Genomic DNA, 18999 nt, shown 5'->3' on the forward strand with positions numbered 1-18999 from the left:
GGCATTTGAATGCTTCCTGTTGCTATAGGTACCCAGGTACCAATGATGACTCTAGTATTTAAATAATCACTAAACCTTTTTTAACTAAACTATTTTGGTTAGCTGTAAAGAACTAAACCCTGATTGTTTCTTTTCTTTGAAGAGGCCTTCCAAGCCATCACCATCAGTCCCCAGGAACTCCAGGTGGGCACACCATTAAGGAACAGTCCCACATTCCATTGGTCCCTCCAGTATTCTGTGTTGGATCCTACCTGAGCTGATGAATACCACAGTTCCTACATCAAAGAACAACAAATACATCACAAACAGTATAGGCTTTGGATACTCTTCTGCTATATTTTGTGAGGCACGTGTAGACTTACTACTCTGTGCAGCATTCAAATGCACCTCAGATGTTTTGTGTTTAGGACTCATTCTGGTTTTCATTCTGTACATGTACAAGCCAAGGGGCTGACACCTCCATCAGAACAATACCACACTGTGAACCTTTCCTGAGATAATAGCTACTCCAGCCATTTTTGTCCTGGAAAGCATCATTGTAGCTTTTTATATCCTCCCTTTATCCATCATTCTAATTTTTCTCTTTTTCACTGGAGTATCTGGAAGGAAGTAAACTATTTGGTCTTAATCAGTGCATATTTCCGAATTGCCAGTGTCTTTATTCATCTTTTTTTTAAGAATGGCTATTGTTTTAAATTTTTTATTTAAATTCTAGTTATTTAACATATAGTGTGTTATTAGTTTCAGGGGTAGAATTTAGTGGTTTATCAGTTGCATATAATACCCAGTGCTCATTACATCAAGTGCCCTCGTTAATGACCATCATCCATTACCCTGTCCCCCTCTTCCCATTTCCCCTCCAGCAACCTTTGGAGTCTCTTATGGTTTGCCTCCCTCTGTTTTGTCTTATTTCATTGTTCCTTTCCTTCCCCTATGTTCATATGTTTTGTTTCTCAAATTCCACATATGAATGAACTCATTGTATTTGTCTTTCTCTGACTTATTTTGCTTAGCATAATACACTCATTTTCTGTCCACATCATTGCAAATGGCAAGATTTCATTCTTTTTAATGGCTGAGTTATATATAGTCCATTGGGGTGCATGTGCCCCTTAGAATCACTATTTTCATAGCCTTTGGATAAATACTTTACAGTGTAATTACTGAATCATAGGGTAGTTATATTTTTAACTTTTTGAGTAACCTTCATACTGTTTTGCAGGGCAGCTGCAGCAGTTTGTATTCCCTCCATCAGTGTGAAAAGGTTTCCCTTTCTCCACATCCTACCCAACATTTGTTTCCTGAGTTGTCCATTTTAACCATTCTGACAGGGGTGAGGTGGTACCATTGTCATTTTGATTTGCGTATCCCTGATGAGTAATGTTGAGCATTTTTTCATGCGTCCTTTAGCCATTTCTTTGTCTTCTTTGGAAAAATGTCTGTTCTTCTGCCCTTTTCTTGATTAGGTTTTTTTGTTTTTCCGGTGTTAAGTTTGATAAGTTCTTCACAGATTTTGGATTCTAGTCCTTTATCTGATCTATCATTTGCAGACATCTTCTCATATCTGAAGGTCCTATTAGTTTTGTTGATTGTTTCCTTTGCTACTCAGAAGCTTTTTATCTTGAAGAAGTTTCAGTAGTTCACTTTTGCTTTTGTTTCTCTTATCTCTGGAGACCTATCTAGTAAGATGTTGCTGTGGCTGAGGTTAGAGGTTGCTGCCTGTGTTCTCCTCTAGGATTTTGATGGATTCTTGTCTCACATTTGGGTCTTTCTTTCATTTTGAAATTTATTTTTTGTATATGGTGTAAAAGAGTGGTCCAGTTTCACTCTTCTGCAAGTTCCTTTCTAATTTTCCCAAAACCATTTGTGAAGAGGTTGTCTTTTTTCCATTGGAAAGTCTTTCCTGCTTTGTCAAAGATTAGTTGACCATATAGCTGAGGGGTCATTTCTGGATTGTCTTTTCTCTTCCATTGATCTATGTCTCTATTTTTGTGCCAGTACCCTATTGTCTTGATGACTAATACTTTGTAATATAACTTGAAGTCTGGAACTGTGGTGCCTTCAGCTTTGGTTTTCTTTTTCAACACTACTTTGGGTATTTGGGGTCTTTTTTGGTTCCATACAAATTTTAGAATTTTTTGTTCCAACTCTGTGAAAAAATCTGGTGTTATTTTGATAAGGATTGCATTGAATGTGTAGACTGCCAGCATCTTGATTCTTCTTGGTGATGACCACTCTATATCCAGGTCTTCTGTGCCCTGGAGGAATTAGAAAACCTCATCTCAGGAGAAAAATATAGTCTGTTTTTCTCCATGCCAGTCATGTATCTATCCATGCCTCACAGAGTGTTATATAACACTACAAGCCAGTCCCAGTAGGTAAAATTGAGAATAACATAGAGAATCTATATTCTATTAATAGATAATTGTAGCTATACATTGAATCCTTTAAAATTATTATATAACTGTCCATACAATTATGTTGTTTTTTTTTTTTAAGATTTTATTTATTTATTCATGAGAGACACAAAGAGAAGGCAGAGACATAGGCAGAGGGAGAAACAGGCTTCCCTGCAGGGAGCCAGATGCAGGACTCCATCCTGGAACTCCAAGATTATACCCAGAGCTGAAGGCAGATGCTCAACCACTGAGCCACACAGGTGTCCCCATACAATTATGTTGTACTAATGGTCCCAGGAGATAAGATGAGAGTCCAATCAGTAATGTAACAGTGTTTCCTGAAAGAATGAAGAGATACCCAAAATATTTTTGAATGGATATCTTTCAAAATGAGATGTCGTATTTTCTTAACATTTCTCTAGGTGTCGGGTGGGAAGAGAGTTTCACAAAGATAGCTAACAAGTTTGATGGTCTTCAAAAAACTGGCACTCCTAACAGTCAGTGCAGAATATCTACGTGGCAGCAAACATAGGCATTAAAACCTGTTGCACAAGGTCTTGCCTTAAGACAAACTCCAGAAGAGATAAGATCCTTTAACAGCGAGGTTAAGACCCACAAAATATCTAGAATCATGACCACTACAGCTACCTGTAACCTGTGTTAACTGAAGTAGACTTCTTACTCCAGAGAGCCCCTCCCAGGAACAGGATTCATCACAGCGGCATCAAAGTATACTGATCCACCATGACAGGTCTATGGTCTACCTAATGGCACAGACTAAGCCTAAAATTTTTGCTGCCTGGATCCCTATGGGAGCATCAGGTCAGTCTCACTGAGGACACTCTTTCCAGAACCAGGGACTCTTTGGAATAATTAGGGATGTCCTATGTAGATGGGGTTAGACTGGTACCAGTATCTGAATCTGCTTCCATCTCAAAGAAAGAAGACTGAGTCATCTAGGGTCTTCTCTCTGACTGGAAGGAATATCTTTTGTGGTACCCAGGTGGAAGTCCCTCCTGTAGTTAAAGAACACTGAGCAGGTGTAGAGATGCAAACAGATAGAAACTGATTATTTCCATGGCATCTGGCCATTAGAAAAACAGATGAAGGGACGCCTGGGTGGTTCAGCCATTGAGCGTCTGCCTTTGGCTCCAGGCATGATCCTGGGATCCTGGGATCGAGTCCCACATGGAACTTCCTGCATGGTGCCTGCTTCTCCCTCTGCCTGTGTCTCTGCCTCTCTCTCTCTGTCCTGAATGAATAAATAAAATCTTAAAAAAAAAAAACAGATGAAGAGTCATGATCCATAACATCTAGAAATTTTTAGGTTAGAAAAAATGGGTATGTTGTTGAATTCAGGATTGTAGAGTCAATTTGAGGAAAAACAGGGGTATACAGGGGACTTTTTCAGTTGGGCCAGTTCCCTGTGTTGTCATGTGAGTTCTGGTGTCATCTGTGATGAGTCCTCCATGGACCAAAGACTTTTTAGTAGCAGTAGCATTTATTTTGCATTCTTGTTAAAAATAAAAAGATTTCGGGATGACTGAGTGACTCAGTGGTTGAGTGTCTGCCTTCAGCTCAGGGTATGATCCCAGAGTCCCAGGATCGAGTCTTGCGTCAGGCTCCCTACATGGAGCCTGCTTCTGCCTATGTCTCTTTCTCTCTCTCTCTCTCTCTCTCTCTCTCTCTCTCTTTCTCTCATGAATAAATAAATCTTAAAAAAAAAAAAGTTTTCTAATTGTCCCAGAAAATGTCAACCATTTATGTTAACTTGCTTTTTCTTTTATTTTCTGAAGTAGGAAAGAGACAAAATTGATTAAAATAATGTGAACTCAGTGTATTGAATTTCTTTGAGCAGGCTTAGGAATGACAGAGCTGGAAGTACCCCAGAGTCAGGGATATCGGGGCCTACAGCCAGCTCCCTCCCTAGGCCAAACCAGATCCACCCCCCTTCTGAGGATGTGTGCAGCTCTGGCCTGGCCTGGCTCTGGATCTCCTCCACTCTCAGGACAGATTAGAGGAGATCCGATTCTGAGTGGCTCTTCCTTTCATCTCTCCAGGGCTGGTGCTCACAATTACCAAAACCCAGAATCCAATGAATGGGGCAAAGGACCCTATATTTTCGTGCCTTCATTTCTGTTTTTATCATTACGTTGTGTGCTTCACCAGCCTTCCACCCAGAATCCTGTTTTCTATTCCTGCAGATTCAATAGTTCAGTAGTTACTCAAGTAACAAAACATAAATATATGTATACGTTATGACATGATTAAAACAATCTAGCTAATTAACATGCCCATGCCCTCATAGTGTTAGAAGTTTTTATTTCTGATTTTTAAATTAATTTTTGTTGAGAACATCGACGATATACTCTCTTAGCAAATATCAAGTGTAATAGACCTAGCATTATGTGCAATCACCATGGATGGGTACACCTTAAGTAGTTGGCTTATTTTTGGAAAGTCTAGTTGACTGTAATTCTTTGTTCTTCATTTTCTTCCATTTCAATGCAGTGTCTGTTAAGTTGTGATTTGCTTATAGAGGCTACGGAGGCATTAGAGCCACCTGAGTCAATGGCTTCCCTGTTTATTTTCTTTACCAGTGGAAACACAATTACCAATGTGTTCTATCATTAAAATATTTGGGATCATACATAGACTAAGTTATGCATTTCAAATTCACTGTATGATCTTTTTTGAAAATACAGATTACAAGCATTCAAGAAGCATTCTTCTGATATAATAATCTACTAGTCGTAATTTCAATAATTTTAATTTTTAAGAAATGTTCATGTACATTTGTCTGACCTTTAAGGAAAGAATTAGCTCTCTTCCACTGATATCTAGGAAGTTTTCTTCATTTCAACCATATCAAATAATAATCTCTATTTCTATCTATTGCTATTATATAGATACATCAGTATTTTAATAGATTGCACCACATTTTCTTTATTATTTTTGACTTTTTAAGATTTTAATTCCAGTTAATACACAGTGTTTTATTAGTTTCAGGTATATAATATAGTGAATCAACAGTTCCATACATCACTCAGTGGTCATCACTCAAGTGCAGTCATTAATTCCCATCATGTGTTTAATACTTCACCCCATCCACCTTCTCTCTGGCAAACATCAGTTCTCTATCTTTAAAGAGTCTGTTCAAAAAAAAAAAAAAAAAAAGAGTCTGTTCAACTTTTCTCTCTCTCTTTCCATTGTCACTGAATGTTTGATTAAATTCCTGGTGGAGGGGTGGACCATGGTCACCCTAAAGGATCTTCCCATTGCTCTTCTGATTTTTCATTATAATAATAATTCTAATGTGTTCTTTCTTTTGTTGTGTTCTCTCATATTGTTGAAATATATGCAAGCAGGTCCTGATCCTTTGCACAGCCAACAGATGATGGTTACTACTCGAAACAAATTCACCCCTGTGGCCCCTCTAGACTCTACAACAGTGGCCTTCTGTAATAGTTCCACAAATGGACAGATAGGGACCGATTTCAATGCATTGGTAGGGACATCTCTACAGCCCCTGTCACCTTGAAGAAGTGACAAAATATGAACTCTTACCATCCAACAACTTTAAAGATCTAAGGACAGAAAATTGATCAGGGCTGAAATGATGAGGGATAGAAACAGAAAATATTCACCTTTAGCCCAGAGAGCTGACCTATAGCCTGCATAGTTTTGATAAGGATCAAATGTAGCTGGTTATTGCATTCTTAAAGGGTCTAATAACTGCCTGTACATCTCACCCTTAGTTAATATTGAACTGATGATTAGCATCAGAGGCATTTTACAAAAGTAGTTTCACAAATAGAAATTTGAAAAAAAAACATTTATGATCTAATACTCCCTGCATGTCCCCGTCCCCATTGAGCACTCAGCATATAACAGTAAGCTTCAAACAGCCAAAGTGCAGCTCTTTCTGCCTGGGGGTCCTGTCTCCCTGCTACTTGAATAAACTTACTAAGTTGCGCCATAAGGTATCTCAAGAATTCTTTCCTGATGGGCATACTCAGTGATCACACAACAGTTTGGTACCAAGAAACCTAAGTTTGGCTGGGAGTCACTCAAAAACAATACTCAAGATATAAGTTTTGATTGGCAAGAAATACGAGCTTTATTCAGGAGGCCAGCCATTTGAGAAGAAAGTGTCTTGTGCAAAAACCAACTCCACAGTTTCTGCCTGGCCCAAAGATTTTGTTTTTTGGAAAGATTTTATTTATTCATGAGATACACACACACAGAGAGGCCGAGACATAGGCACAGGCTCCCTGTGGGTGGCAGGATCCCAGGACCCCCAGATCATGACCTAAGCCAAAGGCAGACGCTCAAGCACTGAGCCACCCAGGTATCCCTTAAAGGAACTTTGGGGTAGTTTAATCAGTAGAAGGGGAGCATGGAAGTCTCTAACACTTCTTGATTGCCTGCAGACTCAATAGTGCCATCCATAGATGTTACTGGTTGTGTATGGGTGCCCTAGGGGGAGATTGTGCAAGAGAGTTCAGTTCTCAGTCTTTCTAGGAAACAATGCATGATCTAAATATATACAAGGAGGTTTGGTTTATCAATCATGTAGGCTAAAGATGCCTGCTAAAATTTATTAAGTTGGTCAGAGGGGCGCTGGCAGGGCTTCTTTGTAACTTAAAAAAAGATCCTCTAGGGTTATTCTGTTGCTGCAAATGAAAGGATTTCCTTCTTTTGTGAGGTTGATTATATTCCAAGAATAAATTAGATGGGAGAACTCAGGAAGATAGCCAGAAATGAACTCTTTATATGATAAAGAGTTGTCTGCCTGGTGTGGCAAACTATTGCTTGACAGACATTTACTCTGTCCTTTTTCCTCTGAATATGCTTCCTCCCCCCTTCTGAAATTCTAAATCCCTACTTCCTCATTCTTAAGTGACAGTGGTGAATAAGCATTAGTTGCCTGTCTTTGAGCCTTATATGTTTGAGGTTCTCATAACTAAGAAATTATTTTTTTTCTCTTGTGAATCTGTCTCACATTAGTTTAATAATTATGCTGGCCAAATAATTAAGAACAGATAAATAAAAATGTTTTCCTTTCCTAACATTCATTCTGGTCATAAACTGACATTCATGCTTCAGATCTAAAATATAACATGAAGGCAGATTCAGGGATAAAGAGGAACAGTAGCTTTATTGCTTTGCTAGCACAGGAGGCTGCAGCAGGTCAGGGCCTTAAAAACTGCAAGCCCACCCAGAGGAAGAGGCTGAGGTTTCATCGTAGGGAAATACTGGATCTAGCCGGTTTTGACAGGAATTGTGTTTGTGCTGCCAGCCTATTCACCAGGTTTTGAGAGTGGTCCTGGATTCCTGGGGCGGGGGCAGGAGGGGTGGTGGTGGTGGAGAAAACTAAGGGGGAGGGAAAGTTTGCTGAAGAGAGGACAAAGGGTACTTAGTTTAATATCAAGCCTTGCTGATGTTTTAATGCAACCATTTTGATTTTTGTTCAACATTATGCTTATAAGCGGTTTCACTTTGAGTCACTAGGAAACTGTATTATGAGCATTTCATATTTTCCAGTGAGCAATCACTCAATATTTTCAAACTGAGTGATTGAACGGCTCTAGTAAAGGAAAAAGAAAACACCATATTTCTCTGAAAATATTGAGGAATTAGAATTTGCATATATTGCTGATGGGAGTGTAAAAAGTACATTCACTTGGAAACTGGCAGTTACTTATGAAAATAAACATTTGCCTGTTTAAGAGTATTTTACCATTCCCAAATATATGTCTTTGCCATAAGGATTATTTTATGCTGGATTTTGTTGGGGGTTTTTTGTTTTGCCTTTTTGTTTTTTGTTTTTTTGTTAGTATTGTTTTTGAGAGATAAAGAGAGCCTGCGTGAGCAGGGCAGCTAGGGGGAGGGGGAAAGAGCAGGGGGAGAGGGAGAGAATCTTAAGCAGGCTCCTTGCTCAGCGGAGTCCGACCTTATGACCCTGAGATCATGACCTAAGCTGAAATCAAGTCTGACTCTCATCCAGCTGAGCCACCCAGGCGCCACTAGGCTGTTATTTTAAAGAAACAGCAGACAAAGGAAAAACTCTGAAACCCAGTATGTTTACTTTTGTAAGAGATATTTGCATTTATAAGGGAAAGCTCCATTTGTAAGGGTGTCTCCCTCTGCACAGAAGAAAGAGGGAGATGCATAAATCTGCAGAAACTGATCAGTGGAGAAGGCATGGATTTAAACCAAATTTAAATTTGGTTACTGTCCTTTGCCTGGTCACCTCCCCCAAATGCTTCCCAATAGGATCACGTGTGGAGTTTCAAAACTGACCATGGCTGGTGCTGTCCTCTTCAGATTCTATCAATTGGTGTGGGTGGAAAGGACAGCATTGTTTTGATTAAGGGCTCCAGGTGATTCTAAGTGAGGCCAGGGTTAAGCACGAGAGCTTCCCATTAATTTATGAGAGTTGAATATAGGCTTTGGTGCAAAGAGAGGTAACAGGGTCTCTGCTGCAGGAGTCTGGGAGGGTCAGGCCCTATGCTGTAGCTGAATTTGTGGTAGTCTGTGCGAGGGGAGGCCCCTTGAAAGCACGGGACGAAAAGTCAAGGATTGGTCTCCAAGTAGGAGCTCACAGTTTCTGAAAGGCTCCTGACACAAAGGACTAGGAAGTTGTTGGGCCTATTCTGCATTTCAAAGTCCTGCTTTCAGGCAAGCAGTTTAGAGGTACGGAGGCTCTGTTGGTGGCTTTAAAGGCATTTTCTCCTGATGCAGCTGTGATTTCTCCATGAATCTCTTCTGAGAAAGAAATCTAGAGGACAAAGTGAAAGAAGAAGAAATGGCCAGTTCTCAGGTAAGCTTTGCATCCCGAGTCCGGTGGCGCATCATTTTTTTTTTTCTCCTGAAATTCCACTAATTTAGAAATTGCAAATACTGATGCCTCTAGTTCTGATGTTTCTACTTTATATTTTCACCTAATTTTAAAAACCTTTTCAAAATGACTGAAGATTAAGTCTTTAGAACACTCCCCCTACCCCTATATTCCAGACAGAGCCTTCTCTGCCTTCTCCCCAACCTGGTTTTCAATTGGCTATCAACAATTTTGTCCCTTTAAATTAAAGACCTGCAAGTATTGAAGACTCCCTTGATGACAGACCCACAGAGGAAGGCACTGAGTCCAAGTTTCCTATTGCTTATGAGCTCTGGTCCTTGGATATCAGTCAAGGAAAACATGTCTTATTAGGTTCCATCTGGAGGCTTTGTGAGCTCTGTGTAGACCAGGAGTAAGAAAATACATAAATAAACACAATGGTTATGAGACCCAAAATAACTCAGAAAGTTTTCGGAACAAAAAGGGAGGATTGCTCTTTAGATTGTGAAAAAGATATTCTATTTAAATATACTAGATATTACAGGACATGGAAACTATGTGTGATTGAACTTTATATAAATCCACTGTACTCTCATAATTCAGTTTATAGTCTGATTTACTTTTGGGGGGTGCAAGAACACACCATTAATAATAGGTCCTTCTGTGCGCCTAAGGCACTGATATCAATTTGTTTCCTTCGAGCTCATGTTACCTTCCTTGACTTCGTTGGGTCCTCTCTGACTGATCTCTCCCCTATAGAGTTTATATTTTCCCTCTTAAGGATCTTAGATGGATTTGCTAAGTGATACGCAGAAACCATTCTATGTAAAATAGAGACCACTTTCTTCTGAGATTCTCTTTGCTTATAGTTTCTGATAAGGAGTACAAAGATAAAAGAAATGTAGAGAAACTGAAATTCAACTTGCAGCCCATTGATAAATACCCAAGACAGGCAGAGTATGACAAACTATTAGGAATTCACAACTTCCTTAATGTAAATACTTTGCTAGAGGCAAAAAAGCAGGCAGCTTGACAATAGCAGACCTCCAGGATCCGGTAAGTCCTCTTTAACATATGAAAATCCCTGCAGAAACTTCCTTTATTTCTGCTCCCCAATTTAAAAGTATATAATCAATGACTTCTCATGGGGACTGTATTGGTCTTTCTGCCCAGGGGTCCTGTCCCAGCACTTTCATAAAAACAGTTTTTGCACCAAAAATGTTTCAAGAATTCTTGCTTGACCTTTAGCTCCTCCCATCAGTTTCCACTGGACAATGAATGCTCTCCCTCTCATGTAGTAGAGAATGATTTCTGGACTGGAGGTTCTAAGGCAGACCTTCATCTTATAGATTTTTATTTTCCTGCACACTTAGGTCACAGAGTTACCCTTCTATTTACTTTGTATTTTCAGGAGAAAAAAAGACAAAGAACAAGAATCGCTTAATTAATATGTTTGAGTTTATTAAAATCCTGGAATAGAGTCCTAGATAGAAACTATACCAGGTGGGGTTGTGACACAAAGGAAACTTGATTTGCAGCCAATAAGGAGATCATAGGGGATAACTTCCCAAGCAGAGACTCAAAGCCAGGAGGAATGGTTTCCTTTCTTTTAGGGTTAGGATGGAAATTCAGCAAGAGGGGCTTTATCATCTTACGTGGAGCTGGGCATAAGGTCGCACAGGTACCTGCAAACAACACTTATATAATCTTTGTATGTTATGTAAATGAGATTTGTGCTTCCCCTTTGTTGGAGATTTTTCTAATATAATGACATAAGCCTTTGGTCACGCTATGCATTACTCCTTGCTCCATCTGCACAGGTGTGAGGCAGGAGCTAAGCTCAAAATGGGCTGGCCCATGACTGCCCTGCTTCCTCAGGGCAGTCATAAATTTTGGTTGGATAGTTTCTGTTTCCATCACAGGAGTGTCTTCATCTGTTTCCATCACAGGACAGACCTCATGGGGTCTTTTGATTGACAAAAGATAAGGTGGAAAGTGGAGGTTAAGTAAAGTGTGGGACAAAGCCCATAAGCAGTGTAAGGGTCAGATCATGGGATCTAGCTGGTGACACTAACTCCCTCTTTCATCTTAGTTACACTGAACTCTGCCTGTGGCCACTTGGTAACTGTGGTATTTATTGCAGGGACTGCTGACATTCAGGGATGTGGCCATAGAATTCTCTCAGGAGGAGTGGGGATGCCTGAACCACACTCAGCGGGAACTGTACAGGGATGTGATGTTAGAGAACTACGGACACCTCCTCTTCTTGGGTGAGGATGACTCTTTACAGGTTTCCCAGACCACACTCTGAATTTTTTTCCTTCCTTTGAAGACTGACTCTTAGAAGATTCCTCTTTGCATGACTGGAATTAGGATCCATGCAGTAAGGGAAATATGTAGGGGTTTGTAGATGTAGAGAAAAATCTTCATGTTTCCTTTTCAGTTCTAGCTTCCCCTTCCTTAAGGGAACATCATCATTTCTGTAGAATGTCAATACTAAACATTGAAAGGCATCAAGTGATACTGCCCACATCTTAAACTACAGTTTTTATTTCTTATTGTATCTAGTGCTTGGATGTAGAAGCCATGATTTGAATATTTAAAACTCCTCCTGCATGATCTAAAGGGACTGTTGGTCTACAGTGTTTGGGAAATCATTTTCTAGAATTCTACAATGTTCTGTCTTCTCCACTGAGCACAATAGTGGATTAAAAGTTAGAATTTCCAGCAATAATCCTTTTTTTTTTTTTAAAGATTTTATTTATTCATGAGAAAGAGAGAGAGAGGCGGAGACACAGGCAGAGGGAGAAGCGGGCTTCTGCAGGGAGCCTGACTTGGGACTTGATTCTGGGACTCCAGGATCACGCCCTAGGCCAAAGACAGGCACTAAACCACTGAACCACCCAGGGATCCCTCCAGCAATAATCCTATTAATTTTTTTTCCTATTCATTTTTTTATGATCAACAGGTCTTGTTGTATGGAAGCCAGATCTGGTCATCTTTTTGGAACAAGAGAAGGAGCTCTGGGATGTGAAGAGAAAGGAGACCGTAGACTTCCACCCAGGTAGGTGGGAACAAATGAGGCAGATGATAGAGGTGAGGTCCAAACGTGCAGGAACGTTGATTTTAAAATGTGTTTCAAGTAGCTCCTTGATTGGAAATGAGTTTGATAAACCTAGTGTCATTTCTCCTCCTTTCACAGAGGGGACATCTGCTATGCAACATTATCAAACTCTATCCATTCTCTAAGAATTCTCCTTCAGCTCCAGTGATGGTCCATCACATCCACAGGGAGGGCCAGGAGACTCCTCTAGGAGTGGGAGGGTATCTATAAGCTGAGAGCTTCTCTATTGCTGTGAGGGTCCTGGGGAAATCTCTTTGCATAAGAGAAACACTTTCTATTAATTGAAAGCAATATTTTAACCGTTAATAACTCTTATCATGTTTACATATTAAATTTTATCTTTAATGGTGGTGTTTTACCTATGACATTCTTTGATTCCATTCTCATTAACATGTATGTCTTCTCTACATATTTTCATAGTGATTGTCTTGGAGACTGCTTCAAATATGTTAAAGGCATAACAAAGAATAATGACAAACTGATATTGTCAATTGCATACAAAACTCTTCTACTTACCATTTCATCCCTGCGCCCACTTAATGTTACCAATACCACGAAGTCTTTTATGTTGTGTATTTTTTACCTAGATTTATGTGTTTCATGCTTTTTTAAAACAATTCTGTAATAGAAATAAAAGTGACTTGTGCTACCTCATTACAACACTACAAGTTTCTGTAATTGTGAAAATGCTTACATTTAACAGAGAGATTCATGTTGTCATGTGGTTTCAGTTACTGTTTAGAGTCATTTTATTTTACCTAGAAAGACTTCCATTAATGTTTCTTGTAGAACAGGTCTGTGGGTAAACTTAGAGGAGTTTTTACTTAGGAAAGTCTTCATTTCTACATTCATGAAAAACAGTTTTCTCAGAGTATTCTTGGTGCATGTTTTTTGATCTTTCAGTACTTGAATGCACGGTCCCATATACTTCTTCATATAAGATCTGCTGTGAACATCACTGCCAATTTTACCGGAGCTCTCTTGTACAAGATGAGTTTCTCTTCTCACCCTGTTCCAAATTTCTGTTTCTACCTGTGATTTTTCATAGGTTAATTATAATGTGTCCCTGTATTCATGTCTTAGTATGTATCCTACTTTAAATTTACTGAGCTTAAAAAAAATAAAAATAAAAAAAAAATAAATTTACTGAGCTTGTTGAATTTGTCCCCTTTTCCCACATATGTGGAAAGTACAGGTCTTTAGATCTTCATGTATACCTGCTGGCCCCTCTTCACTGCCCTCCCCTTTTGTGATTCCCTTAATGTACCAATTGGTCCCTTTTTTTTTTTTAAGATTTTATTTGTTTGTTTGTTTGTTTATTTATTTATTTATTTATTTATTTATGAGAGACAGAGAGGCAGAGACACAGACAGAGGGAGAAGCAAGCTCCCTACAGGGAGCCCAATGAGGGACTAGATCCTGGAAAACTGGGATCACAGGGTCACGCTCTGAGCCAAAGGCAGACACTCAACTGCTGAGCCACTCAGGCATCCCCCAATTGGTCCATTTGTTGATATTCCATTAGTCACTTATACTGTCCTTTTCACATTTTCTTTCGTCCTCTCAGTAGGTGATTTAAAACAAGGTGTCTTTAAGTTGTCTCATTCTTTTTCTGCTTGATCACATCTGTGACTGAGGCCTTGATGTGTTTTGTTTTGTTTTTTTAAAGATTTTATTTATTTATTCATGAGAGACACGGAGAGAGAGAGAGGCACAGACACAGGCAGAGGGAGAAGCAGGCTCCATTGCAGGGAACCTGACATGGGACTGGATCCCAGGTCTCCAGGATCACATCCTGGGCTGAAGGCAGCTCTAAACCTCTGAGCTACCCGGGCTACCTTTGATTTGTTTTTAAAATTAGTGATTGTTGTGCTGGCTTTGGCAGCACAAATACTAAAATCCATGATTGTTCTCTTCAGTTCCTAATTTCTGATTGATTATTTTTATACTTTCTGTCTCTGGATTTTCATTTTTGTCATGCATTGTTTTTCTGATAACATTTAGTTGCACTATCCATTTTTTCTTCCTCCTCCATTAGCATCTTTGTGATGGTTGACTTATGTGTTGGCAGTTAATAGTTCTTTATTAATTTAGGGTCAGTTTAGGAGCTTTATTTTTAGAGCTTATCCTCCAATTGGAACATGTATTTCTATTTCTTTGTATGCCTTTTGATTTTTGTTGAAATTAGGTAATTAAAACAAACAGCCTTCTACCAGTGTATTCTGAACTTGCTTTCTACAAAAGAACAGATATATTCGTAATTTGGGAGGACTGTTAGGCATTTGTATTATTTTGATTTTTGTAATTCCCCAGTTTAAAAAATTGCAGTTAATATTAGAGACCATAATCTCTTCCTTTCTGTGTCTTTAGCTATGTAGTCTCTTCATTGTTTGAACATATGCTCATCTTTTGTCTGAGCAACCGCTAAACTGCATTCAGAGGGTACTTTGATTACTTCTGCAAGTCTTCCATGCCATTCATGACAAAATTGTTCCAGCAGGTAGCGGGAAAGAAGCCAGCCCAGTGAAATCTTGAATATACAGGTCACTCATTTATCTCCTTAGGAGAGGTAAGAGTTTTCTCAGTGTTGCCATGGAGTGTTAAGGAGGATGAGCAGCTTTTGTGGAAAGTCTCACACAATTTCCTTGTTCTCTCTTCCATGTGGCACTTCTTCATTTGTAATTAGTTAGATGTACTGTGTTCTAAATGGCTTCTGGAACACTCTGAAAGGTAATTTGGTCCATTTTTGTCTTCACGGAAGAGCAACGGAATGGAATTTTGCACATTTCCATTTTAACGTATATGTATATAAGTACAGTGTGTGGGATAATTTACTTCGTATCTTTTAGTTGTATCTATCCACAACACCATAGGCCTATTAGGAAAGAGAGGCAAGGAAGATTTATTTTGTAGAGTGACCTGATAAGATGCGGAAGCAGTAGCCCTGAGTATTTGTACGTAGTAAATGACTAGCAAGGTGATGGGGGGTAGTGAAGGGCAGTAAGGAAGTATGATGGATATAACCAAACTGGGACTGTTATCCATAAAGAAATTCTTACTGCCAGAATAGATCAAGGATGGAAAGCATTCGGGGGTGGGGGGGGGGACACCTAAAGTCCGTTATATTTGCAGAACAGTGATTTTGAGCCCAAGGTCCATAATCCGTTCATCAGACCTACATGTTCTCTGGAGGGCTATTTGGAAATTCTGGAAAGTCACCTAGTCTGTGCTGAAAGTAATCATTCAAACCATTTCAAATATAAGACTGGGTTAATCATTCATTGAAAGAACTCTGAAAGACATTTAAAAACAAAAATAAAAATTCTAAATGTGATTGATTGGGGGCACCTGGGTCATTCAATGTATTAAGCATGTGCCTTTGGCTTAGGTCATGATCCCAAATTCTCTGCTCAGTAGGGAGTCTGTTTTACCCTCTCCCATTCCCTCTGCTTGTGTTCTCTCTCTGTGTCAAATAAATAAAATCTTTAAAAGTGACTGATTGATGTCAGAGGATTCATTTTCTCCCAATACATGATCCCTCCTTATTGCAAACTCTAATTTTGATAAGTACAGGAAGATCTTTATCCAAACATCACTGTGCACTACTTAACACATAATACTTAATTTGGATCAAGATTTATTTTTTTTTTTTTAAGATTTTATTTATTCATTAGAGACACAGAGAGAGAGAGGTAGAGACACAGGCAGAGAGAGAAGCAGGCTCCACGCAGGAAGCCTGATGTGGGACTTGATCACCGGTCTCCAGGATCACGCCCTGGACTGAAGGCAGTGCTAAATCGCTGAGCCTCTCGGGCTGCCCTGGATCAAGTTTTAATGTGTTGTGAACTTACAAATGCCTTTGTGAGGACTCTTATATTCCATAGTTATCAAGGTGAATAGAAGAGGAGACAAAACTTACCAATGCAATGAAACTTGGGAAAATGTCAATCAGGATGCCTGGGTGTCTCAGTCCATTAAGTATCTGCCTTCGGCTCGTGTCACTGGGATGGAGCCCAGCATCAGGCTCTCTGTTCAGCAGGGAGTCTGCTTCTCCCTCTGCTCTTACCACCCTACTCATGATCTCTCTTTCTCAGTCTCTCAAATAAATAGATAAAATCTTTTATTTTTATCTTTAGATTTTATTTATTTATTCATGAGAGAAAGAGAGGCAGAGACATAGGCAGAGGGAGAAGCAGGCTCCATGCAGGAAGCCTGATGTGGGACTAGATCCTGGGACTACAGGATCACGCCTTGGGCCAAAGGCAGAGAACCACCCAAGCGTCCCTATTTTATTTTTTTTTAAGGATTTTTATTTATTTATTCATGAGAGACAGAGAGAGAGAGAGGCAGAGACACAGGCAGAGGGAGAAGCAGGCTCCATGCAGGGAGCCCAATGTGGGACCGAATCCCAGGACTCCAGGATCACACCCTGAGCTGAAGGCAGATGCTTAACCCCTGAGCCACGCAGGTTTCCCAAAAAACTTTTTTTTTAAATGTCAATCAAGGTTATATCCTAATAAACATCAGAGAACTCCGTTTCCAAGGAACCAGTATTATAGTAATCAATCTAGGAAATCTTTTACAAAAGCTCAAATCTTTTTGTACAAAGTATCTAGCATTCATATGTTATCAATATATGGTAATACATAGTGGGGGAATGCAGACAAATGTAAAAAAAAGGCAAAGTCAATGCAAAATTATAAACTTTCTGAACTTTAGTGTGTGAATATTGTATAAAACCCTAGAAATCTAAAGAATGTGGCAATATTTAATAATGAGAAGTATTCAACATGAAATTATACTTGCTGGGGATATACCTTAAAAATGTCAAGGAGGTGGTAAAGTTTTTACCTGGAACTGAAAGCTTATTCAACATCAGAGAAAGCCTACTGGATAGAAACCCTAAAAATGTAATGTTTGATGAACCTCTGTTCTTAATATAGAGTTCAGATAAAAAGAACCTCTATGAAGGATAAAAATATTAAAGATACAAACAATTGGTGAAGTATGCAATAGAAAGGAAAATCTAAATAAAATTACAGAAGAGGTGCCTGGGTGACTAGCTTGGTTAAATGGCCAACTCTTGGCTTCAGCTCAGCTCATGATCTCGGGGTCCTGAGATAGTCTGCTTGGTATTCTCTCTCCCCCTCTGCTCCTCCTGTTCTCTCTTTCTCTCCAAAATAAATCAACAAATCTTTAATAAATAAATAAATAAAATCAGAGAATTCACAGCAGAAAACAGTATGTCAGTACTTTTCAGATTAAATCAGAGTATTATAGAGAAAAATCCAAATTTAAATGACCTAGATCAATTATATTTTATCCTTGAACAGTGCAGGCATGAGGAGTAGCAAGCCCCTTTAGAATTGAAAACCTCTGTGTAATTTTTGAGTTCCCAATCTTAAAACCATTCCTGCTTTACCATGGGAATATGGTATTGTTGACCTGAAACCTTACCCAGAACATCAACAGTTGATCATCCCATTCTTCATATATTGTCTGTATTCTATTCAGTATTTTTAAAATAAAGTAAGGTGGACAAAAGAAAATATTAAGGAAATCATAACGAAGAGAAAACATGTTTAACAGTACTACACTATATATATATATTTTTTTTTTTAATAAAGGTTTTTTTTTTTTTTTTTTTTTTAAGGATTTTATTTATTCATGAGAGACACAGAGAGAGGCAGAGACACCCGGGCTCCATACAGGCAACCCCACGTGGGACTCGATCCCAGATCTCCAGGATCAAGCCCTGGCTGAAGGTGGCGCCAAACCGCTGAGCCACCAGGACTGCCCACTACACTATATTTTAAAAAGAAATTGGGGATCCCTGGGTGGCGCAGCGGTTTAGCGCCTGCCTTTGGCCCAGGGCGCGATCCTGGAGACCCGGGATCGAATCCCACATCGGGCTCCTGGTGCATGGAGCCTGCTTCTCCCTCTGCCTATGTCTCTGCCCCCCCCCTCTCTCTCTCTCTGTGTGACAATCATAAATAAAAATAAAAAAAAATTTAAAAAAGAAAAAGAAATTCTGTGTATAAGTAGACCCACACTGTTTAAAACCATGTTATTCAGAGGTCAAATATATTTGTCAATATTCCTTTTTTTTTTTTAAGGAAGAGTTTCTTTTTTTTTTTTTAAGATTTTTTATTTATCTATTCATGACAGACACACACAGAGAGAGAGAGAGAGGGCAGAGGCACAGGCACAGGCAGAGGGAGAAGCAGGCTCCATGCAGGGAGCCCGACGTGGGACTGGATCCCGGGTCTCCAGGATCACACCCTGAAGTGAAGGGTGAAGGGTGGCTGAAGGTGGCACTAAACCCCTGAGCCACCGGGGCTGCCCATTTGTTAATATTCCTGAGAGGATCAAGGGGGATGGATGTCTAGACAGGGATAATTAGTTTCACTGAGTCTCTTTTTTTTTCTTTTGACCATATTTGAAGAATTTTGCATTGCAAATATTATTAATTTTACTTTTAAATCATCCCATGCTATGCCTTTAGTGCTTGTGTTCATGCAAAATTATTTGATGATTGCTGTCTCACAGACATGAAGGGCTGTGATATGATGGTAATTCATTCATACCTACTTTTCCATGGACAATTAAGGAGGCTATAATATAAAATGTAT

At 39.3% G+C, this 18999-nt stretch overlaps 1 protein-coding gene across 3 annotated transcripts in view; it reads left to right on the forward strand.

Annotated features, from left to right (window-relative positions):
• Positions 1 to 18999, forward strand: part of LOC129500191 (KRAB domain-containing protein 5-like) — a 75906-nt gene that overhangs the window by 36365 nt on the left and 20542 nt on the right. The window contains exons 2-5 of one of the 3 annotated variants that reach the window (XM_055310358.1): positions 9147 to 9225; positions 11387 to 11513; positions 12212 to 12307; positions 13271 to 13479. In XM_055310358.1, coding sequence (XP_055166333.1) covers positions 9211 to 9225; positions 11387 to 11513; positions 12212 to 12307; positions 13271 to 13467 — 435 coding nt within the window. In that variant the 5' untranslated portion in view covers positions 9147 to 9210 and the 3' untranslated portion in view covers positions 13468 to 13479. The other 2 variants (XM_055310359.1, XM_055310357.1) reach the window with 2 other exon arrangements.

This window comes from Nyctereutes procyonoides, unplaced genomic scaffold (genome assembly GCF_905146905.1).
Source record: "Nyctereutes procyonoides isolate TBG_1078 unplaced genomic scaffold, NYPRO_anot_genome, whole genome shotgun sequence".
NCBI classification, from domain to species: Eukaryota; Metazoa; Chordata; class Mammalia; order Carnivora; family Canidae; genus Nyctereutes; species Nyctereutes procyonoides.